This window comes from Plutella xylostella, chromosome 3 (genome assembly GCF_932276165.1).
Source record: "Plutella xylostella chromosome 3, ilPluXylo3.1, whole genome shotgun sequence".
Taxonomy (NCBI): Eukaryota; Metazoa; Arthropoda; class Insecta; order Lepidoptera; family Plutellidae; genus Plutella; species Plutella xylostella.
Genome location: NC_063983.1, coordinates 5,597,976 through 5,615,797, shown reverse-complemented (window position 1 = coordinate 5,615,797; position 17,822 = coordinate 5,597,976). Strand labels below are relative to the sequence as shown.

At 41.3% G+C, this 17,822-nt stretch overlaps 2 protein-coding genes across 2 annotated transcripts in view; both read right to left on the bottom strand.

Annotated features, from left to right (window-relative positions):
• Nucleotides 1-17,822, bottom strand: part of LOC105388158 — a 126,709-nt gene that overhangs the window by 48,296 nt on the left and 60,591 nt on the right. The window lies entirely within an intron of this gene.
• LOC119693488 overlaps nt 1-17,822 on the bottom strand; it is a 37,861-nt gene that overhangs the window by 16,391 nt on the left and 3,648 nt on the right. Inside the window, exon 2 of the mRNA XM_048623867.1 lies at nt 11,210-11,575. Within this exon, the coding sequence (XP_048479824.1) occupies nt 11,210-11,521 (312 nt within the window). The 5' untranslated portion in view covers nt 11,522-11,575. The remainder of the gene's footprint in view (nt 1-11,209; nt 11,576-17,822) is intronic.

Here is a 17,822-nt window from a genome sequence, read left to right as displayed (position 1 = left end):
TGTACCCTGTATCCTTCCCCTTATTAAGATAGGAACATCCGCGTAGGCCCCTTCAGGGCCCGACCAATATAAATATCAATAATCGTGATAAGTATTTGTGCATTTGTGTAGTGTGTTAATATTAAGTACGTAAGCTGTAAGTACCTTAGATATATAAGTTAACTTGATTGTAAATAAAGCGGGTCCAGTGCCGCCTCAATTGTGTTACACTAATTAATCGGCATTATTAATTCTCACCCCGTACACCTACCGAGGTTATTTCCCTCCAGGGGCCTCAGGATCAAGATCAGGGTAGTTAGGACCGCTTCACGGTCATTGTAGATCCCCCAGGCGACCAGGCACTCCTTCAGAGGCCGGCGTCAAGCTGAGCTAGTCTAAGACCGCTTCCCGGTACATATTAACTGAGAGTTATTAGGTAGGTACCAGCCCTAAGCACTAGGGACGTTAGTCATAAGGGTAAGTATCACATTACAATATAGCACCCAACCCCTACTCTCGGGGAAGGCCAGGCAGGTCGATTCGCCCAGGGGTCGCTCCCCGGTGATCCAGACCAGCTCCTGCCGAGCTGCTACATTACAAGTATATAGGCTCAGATAGGTAGGAAGGTATTCCAATTACCTATGATGAATGGGACTGCATATTTGGTTGCTTTTAAATTATTCGTGAAGCAAACGAAATAATGAAAATTGATATAATAGGCCATCGTACATAATTGAAATAGCATTTGCGATTGTAAGTACTTAACTGAAAGTCTCTCTCTCTCAGCCTTCTGTAGTCCACTGTTGGACATAGGCAACGACATTATTGGGATAACTGAAAGAAGTGAATAAGTATAAAAAGCCTTTTATGCCGAAGCGCAGTTAGGCCGGCCAGGAAACACTGAACAACTGGTGTGGGCGAACAAAAACGCCAAACGAACAAATAAATGTTACTGCAGCGCCACAACCGCAAAACAGTTGCATCCATTAGTACGGCGGAGCGATGCACCTATTGCACCTGCGGGGATGCGCCTTTCACCGCTCGGGCCTGACGCAACGCGACCTGCGACCTGCGCGCGCGCAACACACGCCTGCAACATGCAACCAACTAACAAACAAACCCGCCGATACTATCTAACTTCGTTAATATTACTGCCGTCATAAACTGCGCTCCCTATTATGTTTCAAAGCGTTATGATGCGATAGAGGAAAGATAACTCAGTGCTCACGGCTACGTCGGATAAATCGACGCTAAAATACGTTTGGCAAAGCGAGAATCGAGCTCGGTATTAATGGCTGACCGGCCCCCGTTGGTTAATGGCGTTCGGTTAACCACTTGTCACGCGGTTAGCATTTCGCCGGACAAATCGCGGGACCACCTACCGCGGCGTCTCGTAAACATGTAAATGCATGAGGTGCAGGCGCACAGGCGTAGATATTTACTTGCCACGTCCGTGATAAAGATAATAATTCATGAGCAGCACAACTAAAGTTTGACAACGTGCGTGAGCGCTGCAAGCGACAGCTGGATTCCTAGGACCTGCAGGGCTGCAGGCTGCAGCATATTCAGGTACGAAGTAAATTCTTAGATGACTTTCTCGAATTTACTTTGCTTTCACTTATTTCAAATACGTTATTGTTGGTTATAATATGTTACATTGTTAGTACATAGATCTACTTTACATTATGCATGTTATACCTTTGCAGCAATTATCTATTAATATGTAGGTATATTAGAATAAAAAGTAATAGTTTAAATTTGCACAGCAATCTATTTCCTTTATCATTGCGTGCGGTCACGGCTTTCAATCGGACAAAGCGTGCTTTAAATCGGACTCAGCCGCGGCAGTCGGGTGAAGTGAAACAGCTTCCATTTCCTAGTTGTGTCCGCGCGCCGGCGCCCAGCCGCGAACATCAGCTATCTGCTATGATTGTCAGAAGCGGAATGCGGTCCCGCTATCCCGGAAGAATTATCCTGCCTCCCGACCAGCTCAATCAGCGGGAGAGCCCCTCCCCCCGCTCCCCGCACCTCCCCACTAATTCGAATTAACCCTATAATACTGTTACGACGCACTTAACTCTGGCATGCCGCCCTCCTATAACGCATAATAGTAAATTGAATGCGCAGCGATGATGGCAATGATCATGGTAAATACTAGCTCCAGGAATCTTGTAATACGAACTCGTTAGGGAGGAATCTGCTGTAATTTCCTGCGAAACACATCCGATAGTGATCAGATTATGACGAACACGGGCCGAGCCGGCGGCGACGGATTACACACTTTCACTTGCGTAATTTGCAACAGTAAATGTCTAATACGACGACAGAGTCACACCGCGGTGTGTTAACGGGCCCTAACAAGCCAATCGTTAGAAAGTAAGTCACAGAAGTGCAGAAAAACTCTCACAGTTACGTGAGACATGAGAAAATCGCACTCCCTGGGAAACAGCGCTTTTCATCATCTACCGACACGCGGAGTTACAGCATGCATCGATGGCGTGTCTGATGCAGCCGAGACGGCGATCGCTATCTGTGGCCGCGGCTGTCACCGCCAACTAACTAGATGACACTTTTGTTTTACGCCGCAACGTCGCCGTCGTTTGGTGACCAGCATAAAAACACGTTAAGAGATCAACTCAAAACGTTTGTTTTAGAATCTCGTTTCAGAGGTATTTGGCAAACACACAAATATGTCACGTGAGCTGCTAAAATATTTTCCATGATTACAAACATTCGTAAGATGTGATGTCAGCTTTTCGGCACGCTTAATCGAATATACCCACTAGAACTTTATATACGTACTCGCGTGAATCTAATCTAAACTGAATGTACCTAATATGTGCTGCTATGAAAGTTTGATAAACCATTGCGAATAGTGCAAAGGAGGTGCAATTTGCTTTCAAGGCCGGCTCTGTTCACACAGCGGCCACTCGGCGGCTAATCACCTGGACTGCAGGCGTGAGGCGAGTGATGCAAGCGAATCACCATCGCCGACCACTTACCAGCCTCCGTGGGAACCCGCCGGTGCATGTGCTGCGCATTCGCTGCGAGCTAAATTAATCGCATTGTTTTCAAACCATGAAAATAAGACGATTTCTGATTAGCTTGCGCACGTAACAACGTAACGTTGAACTGAGGAAGGAGTAACACAACAAGGAGTTGTTTGAACGTTGAGATAAATTTTACGATGAAAGATTCTCGGCATCACTAGTCCATAAAACTCCGACCACAAGTATTCCCGGAAATTTCGGGCAGGTACATAAAGAGCGATAATCAGACATTAGCCCACTTTCCAGAGTGGGAGGTAGCGTAAGCAAGGTGAGTTATATCAGCGATGGTGACGTAAATAGCCGGTGACCGCGGCACCGTGGTTCCGTGGGTGGACCTCTTGTTTACAGAGAGCGGCTGCGAGTGTCGCAACAGAGGATTCACTCTAGCTTACGACAAACGAAGTGCTGCGGGCTAACCGCGACTGTATCTCCGGTTGCATGACAGGTCTTGTTCATTTGTTTTTTGTGTAGCTGGAGTGATCCTCAACACGTGGCGCGCCCACTCCGCTGCATCGCGCCGCACCTGCACGCCGGCACGTCACTACAGCGTCACAGGCTGCATCCCAAGTAACATTTTTGGTTTTAAAAAGGTTTTGAAAAGGTTCTAGAACCTTTGTATGGAAATCAACTCGTGAGACTTAGAAGGCTCGATAACCTTATATTAACCTTATATTAACCTCCTGAGTGCAAAAAGGGCCCACGTTTTAGAACCTTTCTGAGAGCTACAGCAAAACCTATAGCTCAAACCCAGAACCTTTTGAACAACTTACACAGAACCTAAATAAAACCTTCACAACCTTAATTTAACGTTAACATAACCTTGGAAGACAGCTTTTAAGTTCTAAATTAGTTCTGGATGTAACTCTTCTATAACTTGAAACATATTTGATGGATATTTGTAATGCCTTCCCAGGAGTCTCGGGTCTTAAAATGTTTGTGTGTAAGATTTTATAATAATTATAATAAATGGCGCCATTACCTGACACTTTCCAAGACTCAAAATGGCTAACTTGTAAGTGTTGTATTAATACAAAATATAGTAAGTAGTTAGGCTGAAGTCAGGAAATATGAAAACCTTGTGCGACTAGCACTTTATTGTGATACTTTCGGATAATAGTTCTGTATAAGTGACGGGCCTTTTGTAAATGATAAATTTGAAGACATTTTAATTAAAAAAAATAGATAAAATTTTATGTTTGGTGTAAATTTATATTAGAAATAAAAGTACTGTCTATATAAAAAAACATGTATTTGGAATAGTATAGGAAACGCTACTGAATTTTCCCTTATTAATTAAAATGTAGCTTTTTGGTAAGTTTTATTTTTATTTCAGTGAAAAAATATGGCGGCCGTTAGGAAATTACTAAAAAGCATTAAACATATTTTGAGGATGACTCTAAAGCTTTAAAATATTCTTGTAGGACTTAAATCATGCCTTTAGCTCATAGCCAGTGCTTAATGCTTTTGTTTTTCACCAAGTAGTCCTAATTTGTTTGCCTAGACAACTCTTATCAACCTAAAGGTTTAAGATAGGTTTTAAAAAATACTTAAAGTAATTTAAATATTCCATAACTTTATGGTTGTATCAAGGTTAAAAATTTAACCTTAAGCTCTCACTTTAGCATTAATGCTAGCTTTTCTAGAAGTAAATCAGGAGTCTACGACAACTATAAGATCCTAGAACTATATACTCCTGAAATACATGTTAAAATAACGTTAATATAAACTCTTATCAGCAGCTACAAGGTTGTATTAATAAACAATTAGTTTTAGGACTTAGTAATCATTCTCAAGTACTCAATATGACCAGATAGCAAAGCATTAACCTTTTCACAACCCTTATAAAACCTAAAGGCATTTCTTACAACCTAAGCTCGAATGAAATGTTACTTGGGATCACATCTTATCAACTTGATTCACACCTTTCCACAGACTCATTAACCATTTTAATGCGCTTACCTTTGTCAACGATGACGAAAGCAGTCGACATGGCCATAGTTGCTTGACAGTGAAATATCACTGCATATGGGAATGAATGGTAGAGCTATCCAAACGTTATCATGAACACTCGGAAACATTAAAAGTTGGAACCGACTAATGTTTACATTGTTGTCAGAATAAACAGAAAGAAAGTAGGAAGGCTCAGGAAATAAACGGAAATCTATTCAGTAAAAAGCTGATTCAGCTAAACACTCGTTAGTGCCTAATAGCGAATTTCCGCACACTTATGTGACTCAACTGCAGAATCACTTTCAACAGTGAATGCAGCATGCAGCTCATGGGTACCTATTTGCTGTAAAGCGATTAATGAAAAATTTCCAGCCCATAGCACACACTGACAGCTCTGTTACGTTGCGGGGCCGGTCGTGTGACGATAGCGGAAAACGTGGTCAGCTATTGAAAATACGCGGCTTTCACGTAAATGCGTCGCTTACCTAACCAGTGGAAATCGACGGGCTTTTCTAATACATAATGCATACAGGCGGCTGTAAAACGCAAATTATTACGTCTCCATCTCTTTATTTATTGCCGACCTGTCCAAGCAGTGATGACACTTTGGTTGGCTTAACGATACGCTCCTAAATGCATTTAACGGCATTCGGAATGTACATCTAACAGAATAGACTCGTTATAATCTGATCAGTAAGTTTTATAGCCTCAGGCATTGATATATATAAAGCCCATCGTAAATTCTGTCCCTAAATCAAAAAGCTAATCTGGAAATAGTCTTTGGCTAAGCCGCAACAACAATTACAGTTTTATACCTTCTATTTTATTAATCAAAGTACAGAGTTAGCTAAAGGTAATTACTGTTTACTCTGAAGCGAAAGTTTATCTCCAAAGCCATTTCATAACCAGGAAAGAGTTGGAGTTCTGAGAACTTGCGTTTATTGTTCGATATAAAATTGTTTTAATTGAGTATATCATGATAATGGCCGTCTTTTATGTCGGTGATTCAGAAACCGGCTAAGCTGTTCATGTAAATTGCAATCCTGTCGATGAACAAAATAAGACTACGGACGAAGCCCATCTGCACTTGGAGCTTTGGAACAATAAATCGAATGTCAAATGATAAAATCTCCCGATAGCTTTTTTTCGCTGCGAACGTAGCAAATAGATTTTTGATTGATACCTACCGTGACACCAATAAACGTAGGTAATAAGTAACTGTACAAATATGAGTTAAATGCAATTAAAAGATAGCACATAAACGGCCACGGGTAGCCGATTAAAAAGACATAAAAAAATGTACTTTTGTAGTTCATATAAACTTTATGAAGCGTTCCGATATTCCTTTATAGCCGTACCTAGCTCCAGAAAAATAAAGTCCTTCGTCGTAACGTTCAATGAAAGAGTATGTGCAATATCTAGTAATAAAGATTGAGCGCCAAGCAGTCTACCCATGAGAAATGCAATGAAACAAAAGCCTTCCCAAATTATCGCGGTTGCGTCACCATTCACTTATCTGTTATGTATGTCTATTATTTCACCGGCCACCAACTATTCATTACAATCATTCAATTGTCTGTCCGTCGTCCTCTTTCCACAATCCAGAGTTATTCAATCGCAGAGTGCTTTTTAATTGAAATTGATGACGGCGATGCAATTACTATTTAAACTTTTGCTATATTCTGTTTTGACATACTTTTAATGGATACGATGACAGGTATATTTTTCAGCTTTTTAGTAAGTAGGTATTTAAATTCACAGTCAGCATTTTAATTAATTCTTTACACTGCCGCTGATGCTCAGTCACTTGCAGATAAGTATTACAAACGAATAAACAAAGATAACGTCGCGTCAAATCAAAAATTACTGTCAATATCGCCGCGGCAAGAAGCGAGACCTGCTGAATAGCCTGCAATGAGGTGCGTAAGTGCGTCCCTATGCGCAAGCGTCACCGAGATGGATGACGGCCTCCCGAGTGTAATAACCTTAGCATGTATGTAGTTATGCAGAACGCGCGTGCGAGGGGCGCGGGCGCGGGGCGGGGAGGGGCGGCAAGACCTCGCGGTGTGAATTCCTCACTCCAAGGAGGACTGGTGCCGCGAATGTCAACCCACTTCATAAGCAAAAACTTCACTCAGGACCTAGATCAATCATCTCCTCGCCTCACCACGCTTCTGTTTGTACTGCGACATAATTAAAATTCCCATGATCAGTAACTTGATACGTGATATTCTTTATCCAAAATGACCATGAAGTTGATACTTTATAAAAAACGATTTCCTGTCAAAACACGGGCAGAGGTTGATTCAATATCATCCTCGGACAAGAGGTATCAGAGTCCAACGTTCTTTGTATATTGGATACTTAATTATAAAAAATGCAGGTCTAACTTAGGTATACTACATTATGTTAGCAACACATAGCTGACCGCTTAACAATACTCACCTTGATGAACCGGCAATTTAAAATGCATCAGCAAAAAGTATACCCGACAGCTCTGCTTCAGCCAAGCATTGGGTGAGCTACAAACAGAAGATACAAACACGATCGCTAACATGCAGAGCGATGAGGCAACGCGAGATTTCCGAGAAGATTTAGAACGTTCCTAACAAATGACGTGTCCGATACCTACTCAACAAATAACCACATACATCAAGAAACAAAATAACCAAGATAATATTATTGTTTTAACTTGTGCATAATAATAAGGCTGAGCATGACATCATAACCGCATAAAAAAGCGTTTACAACATTTTAATCAGATAATAAATTAATGTTATGATTCTGCTGATCGAGCTAACAGGGTTTTATTGATTTTATTAATGTTAGTATTTATACTAATACTACATTAGTATAAGGTATAGGGAGGGTCTGCTCTTCGATTCAATTTTCAATGACGCTACAACATATTATTTGATACACCTACTTAACAGAAAATTAATTTACCAACATACGAAAACAAGGTTGTATTCCGTGCTCATCCTAAAAATATGCAAAAATTTTAAATTACAAAAATCTTTCTCTAACTCTAGACTCTATTCTTTAACACATCAAGTAAAAAAAAGACTAATGATATAATGAATTTAAATAACCATTTCGGAATTTGATAAAGGGCCTTGAATTCCATAAATTTAGAGAATCGATAGTTTTATTACATATTTGTATTAAACAGGCCTGAAGGCAGGAACCCTGCATGGTTCTCTCAATGTGTTACACTAGTGGCATGACCGTTAAGAAATGAGGTGGGTGGATCGGCTATTAGAAATAGGATATCTTTTCCGGTAGCAAAGAGACGTTGGTAGTGAATGTTACAGGCCTCTCACAATCATAAGATTATTTGCGGACATTTGCACTCTGCAGTATATTACTCCCATATTCTACTGAGTAGCTTGAATTGTTTTAGGCATACATTTTCCTTTTTCGTCTCTTTTGAAGACATTATTTACGTTTTTATTCGGATGCGTTATTGAATGTACTTTAATAATGCAGACGGTCGCTAGCCTTCTGCCTTGCTGTGTATAAGAATAGATATACTTCATCTCCGCCTTGGTGTTTATCAAATTCGTATAATTGACCCGCCCCTGTAGCTACATTAATGAATGAATCAATTATAAAATGATATCCTGCAATCGAGTGAGCAAGCTGTGTGCGCGGTGCATCTGTACTGGCGCTCAGTGTAGAACCAGCTCCAAGGCACAGCATACCTAATAGTTCCAGTCCTGGGTACGCAGTATAATCACGACATATAATCATGAGTATTTTGCATTTTAATAGCTTGCAAGTTGCGCTGCCTACGTGAGGTCGTCTGATTCCGCTATTGCTGAATTACGGCCCTATGTTGTATCCTCACATTATGCGTATAATACACCTTTAACGACTGCGATAAATTGCCAATTATAGGTTTTATCGATGTTAGCTGATAAAGCATAGAATTAAGAGGATACTAAAATATAACACATGATGCAAGGTTTAAAAATAATTGAATATTTTACATTTCAATTAATTATGGAGGCTCTATACATACTTATAATAAAATTATATAATACTCCACCATCACTTTATTTTGTATTGTTTAATTCATCTAATTGGAGCGGTGTTTCTTCATAAACAAAGTTAGAAAAGGTTTTTTAACCAGGAATAATGCGGGTTCAGTTTATCCTATAATTATATTCCATGAGCCAGGTACACGAATATTTTGAGAAGAGTTTTTTACGAGCGCAGATGTTCCGATTCCGACTGACAGACAAAAGGCGTTAACGCGATAGAGATGTGTTCACAAAGCAGCGAACAGATGCTCACGACAACTTGGCGTTTGTCTGTGAATCACACGAGCAAACAGGCTCACGCACGCGGCTCCTGAGCCTGCGTGAGCGTGTGTGTGTGAGCGACGCTGCGCATGCGCAGGGGTTCGCTCTAGCTCGACAAATATGAGCAAACAGGAGCTGTCTTGCAATCGGTACTCTTACAGCAACGAGGATACATCCGTGGTTAGCGTAGCAGCGCACCGAAGCTTCCTTTTTTGTAAGCCAGAGTAACCTCCCAGTTGCGTACCACTCTCCCGTTCCTTGTACCTGCCCTTACCTGCCGATAGTGCATTCTTGGTTTATCGCGTCGTATCGGCCCGTTTTGCGCAACTCCCCGCGTCTCCTCTAACGGTGCCCGCGGATCGCGGCCGCATGTCCTCGCCCACAAATCACTCTCCATCTTTGACATCTACGCATTAAGGTTACCGCCAGAACATTGGACCGTTTGGAGTCTAGTAAATCAATAGAATAACTTCGCATTAGCCAAAATGAATGCATATCAATGCACGGCTTTCTCACAACAGGAGGTAATCTTTGCGGCGCTTTATTGCTTTGATTGGTTGGTGTTGGTAAACATTATTGAGGAAATAGGGAACTGTCATAAATCGAAATAAGAAATATCCAAAGCCTGCATGGGTTTCAAATGGTATTTTTTTCATTGGCTTTTAAAACTTTGCAACAGAGAAAAAAATTAATAACATGTAGGTACACAGTTATATAAGTTGTATTTGAGTTGGTAGTGGACACTGGACAGGATGTTAGTAGTACTTATGTAGTAGTTAATAGCAGTGTTTATTTCAAGAACTTTATCTCAATCTACAGCTTGGCCATTTGCCCTGAATATGTCCTCAATTTTACCAGTTTGTAGGCCGCAATCCGACTGACCTTCAAACACACCTGTATAAGGAAATGAAGCCGAGACTAGTCTTAGCTAAAATACTAATTAATTAATAATGTATGCGTGTGAATTTTGCCGGTATTCATTAAAATTTTAGAATGTAAAGAGCGATTGCAGCTCATCACCGGTGTTATCTTAACCGTGTTGAATTTATTAACATCGGATATATTATAACAGAGCACAATCTTATCAATGTTATCATAATCATTCAATCTCAAACACATTATAGGCGCATTACACTTGAACCCATGCACCTTGAAACACAAATTGCATCATGAATCCGCCTCGAAATATCAGCGAGTCACGGAGCATGGCATCAAAATGTCGAATCCCATGTATTGTTTGCATTGTCTATTTTATATGATGTCATAGTTCAGAGGAACGCCCTCAGATGTCGATCAGCGGCTGGCTGGCTACACATCAGGTCAGCATGGTGCTGAATAGTGAACCGCTAGTACATTATTGGAGGTGTTATCGCTTGTGCAACATCAGGCGAGTGGTGAGGCGAGCGCGCGGGGTGCGGGGCGAGGGGCGCGGGGGAGGGGAGGGGAGGGGGGCAACAGGTGCGCGAGGCGCGAGGCCGCGAGCTCATGGGAGCCGAAGGCCATCAACAGACGGACCTGTCGCGCGCTCTAATGTCACTATCTAAGGTCTCTTGACTATCTCCTACAGCACTATAATAGCCGTCCAATAAGGATTGTCCTAATTATGTCGCACTTTTTATGAAAGAACGTAGGCGCAATACAAACACTACTCCTATAGATGGAACAGCTGAACAAACAAGGTGTTTGATCTCTTGTTGTTTGACCTAACCTAACATGAGGCCTCTTGGAGATTACAGTTTAATTACCCTATTTAAGAATAGGAAAGACGTTTTATTATAACACCTATCTATGAAATCATTCTCTTGTTTACCGATCAGATTTGATCTTGATATTTTAATTTATTTAATTCCATGACTGCAGTGTTTCCTCGCCGTTGTGAACGTCTAGAAGAGTGGAAAATAATAGTATATGACTAAAACTCACCTCTTTGAGTCCATCGAGTCGTCCCAGCGACTTGGACTGTCTGAGCGGCAGGAAGGCGCGGAAGGCGTCCATGCGCGAGGCGCGCTCGGGCTCGGCGGCCGTGAGGTCCGCGCAGCTCAGCCGCGCCTTGCGCCGCTTGTCCAGCAGCTGCTTGGCGGCGCGCGAGCGGCGCTGCGCCGGTGCCGCGTCCTCCTCGGGCTCGCTGCACACCTCCCGCCCCGCGCCCCCCGCCGCCGCCGCCGCCGCGTGCACCGTGTGCCGGCGCCGCGACACCGGCGGCGACGTCAGCCGCGACACCAGCGATTCAAACATCTTCAGCCGCTAGCTCACACCGACCGGGACGGTCGCTCCCTCCTCCCAACCATCCTACAACCAAACATCCAGCCGTTCTAGTGACGTTCGCGCAAAAGAGAAAGAACTGGCCCCGACTTCACCTCCGTTTGATCCGCCGTAATGAGGTTGAGCTTTCGCTTAACAAAACATTCGATCACAGTTTGTATCATTGGTCGTCACACGCGTCGATTTTAAATATAATGTGCCGATAAATGGTATTGTGACTGTTTGCCGACGTTGCCGTGTTCACTCTGCTCGGACATTGTGCGGCGTTCGCATGCCGTGCCACCGTGACGGATTGTACGCAATTCCGGAAATACGGGTACATGTGCATGTACTACGTGTGTGTATATACAACACAAATAAATTTACATTAAATTATCATGTTTGTTGTTGTTGATGTGAAATACGATTGACCAACTGAGCAAGATGAAACCGAATGGGCTTTTCGTTACAATGAGATTTTCGTAAGAAGCCCACTGTTCCTTTTCACACAGTTTATTGACAATAGTTAAGTTTCGTTAACCCAGTTACCGCGATGATATAGTAATTAAGAGGGGCAGGGTCTCCCACAGCGCGGCTGGTGGAAAGTGTGCCGACTGGCCGCGCCGCCGCCGCCGCCGCGGACTCGACCAAAACAAAGTCGTGGCAAGGTGCCACACGCCGCGCCACGCCTCCTTCAAATTAAACTGGACAAGGCCGAAATCTCACTAACGGTGGCCGAAATAGAACGAGAACTATGAAAAATGCCACTGTTCAACATCTCACAGAGCTCCTACGACACGCGACTAATGAGCAACTAAACTACAAACAAACTCACAACTTGTACGCAACACTAGATGCGATGTGAACATTGACGTGACAGATGTAAATAAGCACTAGCAAGCAATCCATCTTCGTCTCTCCTTTCAGATATTGCGGCCTAAATGCTTGAGTAAATGATTTTCAAGGTGAACTCACTAAAACTATTCAAGTATTCACCACTATAGCATACCTAGATAGACAGATAGCTATTAGTTATTTGAACAACATTTGCATACCATTCAAATGAAGATAGTAAGTAAAGGCTAAATCACAGTAATAGATATTTGACTTTTATCACTTATCTTTGCAAGTATATGAATGAGGAGAAAAGTCGGCTCGACACAAGAGCACCTCGCCCTACATTCTGTTCGTCGAGTAATTTGAACAATAACATGTCACAGGGTAACTACGTGAGTTGAGCACTCATACATACAATGCATGATTTTGCAATGCTCTGTTGTGACTTGTGACTACAAACTATAGTTACGGACCTCGAATATGAATCAGGCGCAGGATAAAATATGGATGAAGAGAGATATGAAATGCATAAATACAGTGAAGAGCTGAATAATGCCTTCAAGGCAATATTTGCCATGGCTATTTCAAATAATAATACCTAATAACAATATCAACTTTAAAAAGCTCAGCAACATCACATACAAGACAAGATACATCTGTCAAAATAGAACCGCTACCCATTACCTATAACTCGAGCAGTTTCACTCGAGTCAAGTCGAGTCATAAGTACATAAACGAAATGCGGTAACAAACAATTTCTCGTTTGCACCTGTTCGGAGACGATTGTTTACCTCTTTTACGATCAGTAAATAGCATAAAGCGTTAAATGGACTCTTAAAAAACATACTAAAAGCATAACGGATAAGAAAAATAAAACTACAGTGAGACTGTTTTGGCTATTGAGTATTTTGGGTTGTTTCCCTAGCAGCCTTAGTGGTATTAGGTTGAGTTGATGAAGATTGTTTGTAGAGCATAGCTCGGCTAATAAAACGGTTAGTCCTAAGACGGCGACGACGACGTCGACTCAAACCGGTACGCTGACCGGTCGCAGGCCCTCCCCGCGACCCGCCCTCGCCCCCGCGGGCTCCTAAAATACACGCATGAACGTCACCTTATCAAGCAAACCATTGCGGCTAAGCTTCTCGTCAGCCCGCTCTCCTATTTCATACCCGAGATTACCCTTATTGTTCTCATCGTTAGGAGCAAACTCCGGATAAACTGGCAACTTAATATGTTTACCGCAGTCCAGATTAAGTTCTAGTTTACGCGTGTAGCTGCTGTGTTATGTTGAGTCATGTTTTGTTTTCTAGAAGTGTCGCATTGTTGCGTACAGTAGTGTAATACAATCGACATTCGAAGGGACGAGTGCTAAATTAACGCCAGAATTCAACAGAGCTGCCTAATGCAGCGTGAAAACAATTGGCGAAAGTCGAGTATCTTGTTAGTTAGCCAATAGGTGAGTGCGGTGACAAAGGCAAAGATTAGAAAGTGTGTTGTGTATCAGAAAGCTTCGTGATACTGCTAGTTGCACACGCTCTGTTTGTCATCCTATCCATCCAACACCACACGACCGTGGCAGAGGTTTATACTTTATACGATACCACTGATTGTCCCGGGCTACCACCGGAAAATTACAGAGTTATTGCAAAAACGTCGCTTAGTAATTATTCTCAGAAATATCTTGGTCCATCAATTATTTGTACAATAAACGACTCATATTAGCAGTCTGCTCTGGAGGTGAGGCCGTCACCCGGCGGCCTGGCGGGCACAATGCACCAGACGCAACAGATAATAAAAACAGGCATCCCGATACGGACCAATTCGAATGTGTTGTAAATGATGGATGGAGCATTCGGAATAATAAATTCTCTCTCATTCCTGCGCCATGTTCGTTTTCATTTATTTTTTTAGGTAACCGTCTCATAATTTTGATTTTAATGATGGGTCCAGAGACAGGGCGCATAATTTGATTTTAAAGCCCTCGCTGGACAACGAGGACCCATAAAAGTTTATATTATGTTTGTTTTATGCATTGTTGCATTCGATAATGGTTGGTCTCTGGTACCTGTGACTGCATTTCGAATAGATGATATGGATTATAAGGTTAGGCGGTGACCTTGGCTGGAAGTGGGTCGCTCGTGAGATGGGCTATCGGATGGCAGGCGTGACGCCCCAGCCCGCCGCGCGCGCCGCCGCCGCCCGGGCTCGACTAGATGGCCCTATCTCTGAATGTTATCAAGGAATAAACCCTTTAAACTATTTGTGGGGCATAGTGAAGGGTTTCGAGCTTCAGAATAGAATATAATACTCTTTATATGGTACCATGAAGTAATAAAAAAACAAAGTTATAAATAAACAGCACAACAAGGCGGCCTTATTGCTATAAGCAGTCTCTACCACTAAATCTACCTTTGGGTGGAAGAGACAATTTAGACATAATTAGTGAGAGTTTTGGTGAAGATTTTCCTAACTGATTTTGAGACTTGTGTATCCAGTCCACGTATAAATAGCTTCCATTAAATAATGTTAATTCTCGCCAATCATTAATTGGTACAGTTTTCTATATAAAGCAACATATCGCCGGTCCATTAGTGGTATCTAGTAAACAAGCAACTGAATGAATAAATGATGATACCGCGAAGTGTAAGTGGAGATCAAGATCAGTCGAGCGCGTCCGGCGACAAAGTGTCGACGAGAGAGATTGCGCGTGCCATAAAATATCCATTACAGCCATAATCTAATTTCCAAGATTTCTTCATTTTGTAAACAAAAATGACTTTCCCTCTAAAATTAAAAAGCAAACGACAAACCACTAAAGCACGGAGTCTTTTCGTCTAATGACAAGACGTGAGTGAAAGCTCCGAGTGGCGCCGTTTATTTTAGTTTGCTTATTTAAATATTGAAATAATCTTGATGATATATTTTACAATAGATAAATATGGGGATTGATTCGAACAGAGAGTTAAACATTTCCTCCTACGCGTCTATTTTTTCATCTATTAGCCATTGATGAGTGATTCCGTTTCGTATAGATTGGGCATGTTGATATTACGGCACATCACTTATGTAAACACAAGGAACCGAGGCGTGAAGTTTACGAACTGTCAAACAATTAGTTGGAGCATCGTCGATAGAAGGCGACGACTGACAAAGTCCCACTTTAGTAAGCGTTAGATATGAAGGGCGAAGGCCCGTTACTCGACTTGTACTCGTATTTCTATTAGCACCAGTCGTATAAGAGTTATTTAAATCTTAACTGTTGAGGTTGCATGTTGGCCGCATAACGCGGTCGCTGGCTTCGCCTGCAACGAGACTATTTTAGATCTCTTACTGTAAACTGTAAAACACCGATGGAATTTTCTTAGGATATTACAAGATATGTACGAGCCATAAATAAGTTCACGACCATCATGTAAATACCACATTATTTTGGTGTCTAATGCTCTTATGACTTCCTCTCTTTATGTGTCCTGGGAGGGTAATAAAAATTCCTGACTTCCTTTTTTACTACATTCTAATGCAACCAACGACAACGACATAAAATGTGTTCCATTAATCGTCACAGTGAAGTGCCACCAGCAACGTCAACAATGCAGATGCTCTCAGTTTTGTTAACTCAATAATTTTACACTTTCAATGTTAGTGTCCCTATTCACACGTCACACTGATATACAGTAAACTAGAAGCGGAGCGCCGCGTGGCACGTTATGAAATAAGGGGTCGTAAAACAGGTGTAAGATATTTATAAGCATAAGCAAACAATATTTGAATTCAGATAACTGAGAGTAGCGAGAAATTTGATAATTACACAGGCGACTTATCTTGTCCCTCATATGAAAACAGGTGAGTAGGACAAAAAATATTTGTTTACCCACAGTCAATACGCTTTATAGCAAATTCTTAAAAAATATGAAGTTACAAATTAATAAAACAATACTTTTTAGCAGTGTAGTATAGCAGTGATGCTGGAAAAATACTATTGCACACTAGATATAATGAACAACTGATTTCCAAGATTTCATAAAAAGTAATCCAAACTATTCTCAACATCATAATTTTGGGAATGAAACATTCAAGATATTTACATTATTTAAGTTTAAGTTTGGTATAAGTAGTATCTAGTTGGTCGACCTTCTAGAGATCGTTTAAGCCCAAACCAACATCACCTACTTCTAAATCTGTTAAACCATTTAAAACCCATTTAAGAATCTCTCGTTTTACAAACAGTGGCATTCATCAACCTAGTTGTGGCTCACACACATTAACTGGTGCAAACAGAATCCAATCAATAAATAAGTACATTTATTATTTCAAATATTTCAATGGATTCATTTGAAATGCCCGTCACAGCGGAAGGTGGAGAGAAGACGAATGGCTGAACCCCATAAACAATATAATTTAGATTGGCAGGTCTAACTCATGTAGCCTTTGTAACAAGAGAGAAACTGGTGTATTCTGTAGGTCAATGGCGAAAACTCGATACTCAATGAGTCTTGACTCGACTAAGACAGACTAGACAAAAACTTTGTAGTAAGAGCTAACTTGGTTAAGGTAGGTATCTCGATTAAGGTCATGTGCGTGTACTAGCTCCATTTAAAAATTTACTTAGGTCTTCTCTGTGAATTTAGCCTTCACATTTAGTATTTATAAGACCAGCAATAAAAGTGGGCAATAGTATGACCAAGAACATTGAATCATGTTCTTTCTAAAACAGTAGCGTGTGAATTACCAGTAGTGATATTGTTTAGATTTAGTAAATATTATTCAGTAGACTACAGTACTACAATGATGAATGGTTCATTTACAAATGGACGTGTAGTAACAAAGTTAAAGACACAGTCACTAATGGCTAGGTAATATTTACAGGTGAGTAGCCATGACACGGCAGTATGAAATAGCGTCAGACACTCGCCCACACGTGGTCGCGAAGCCCCACCTCACTAACCCTATTACTAGACTAGATACTACACAGCCACGGTCTATATTTACAATCCATTCATCCGACGCAGCATCGAAATCAATACTCTATCCCTCAATAGCAATGACAGAACTTGAACGTCGAAACGATGATAAATCCGAAAGTCTGACCTTACAAATGAAAACACAATACAAAAGCGGGCTTATTGCCAAAATGCAATTTCTTCCAGCCAACCTCTGTTGGTGGGTAAGAAATTTACATTATGAGCTATTTCAATAAAGTAGTACTACTAATTGTATGCCCAATCTCAAGATACCTATACTTTGAACGCAAAATATAAATACCTAAATTGCTACTGTAAAAAATACAGACTCTGGTTGCACTCATAAAAATAATGCAATAAGAATAATAGCAGACTAGTTTTTGCTAACTCTAATTTTCTGTAATGACGGTAGACGACGCTTTTTTAATGCCGTGTACTTGCTAATGCTAACTGTATTATAATGATGCGAGCCGAAATACCATATCACAGATTAAATA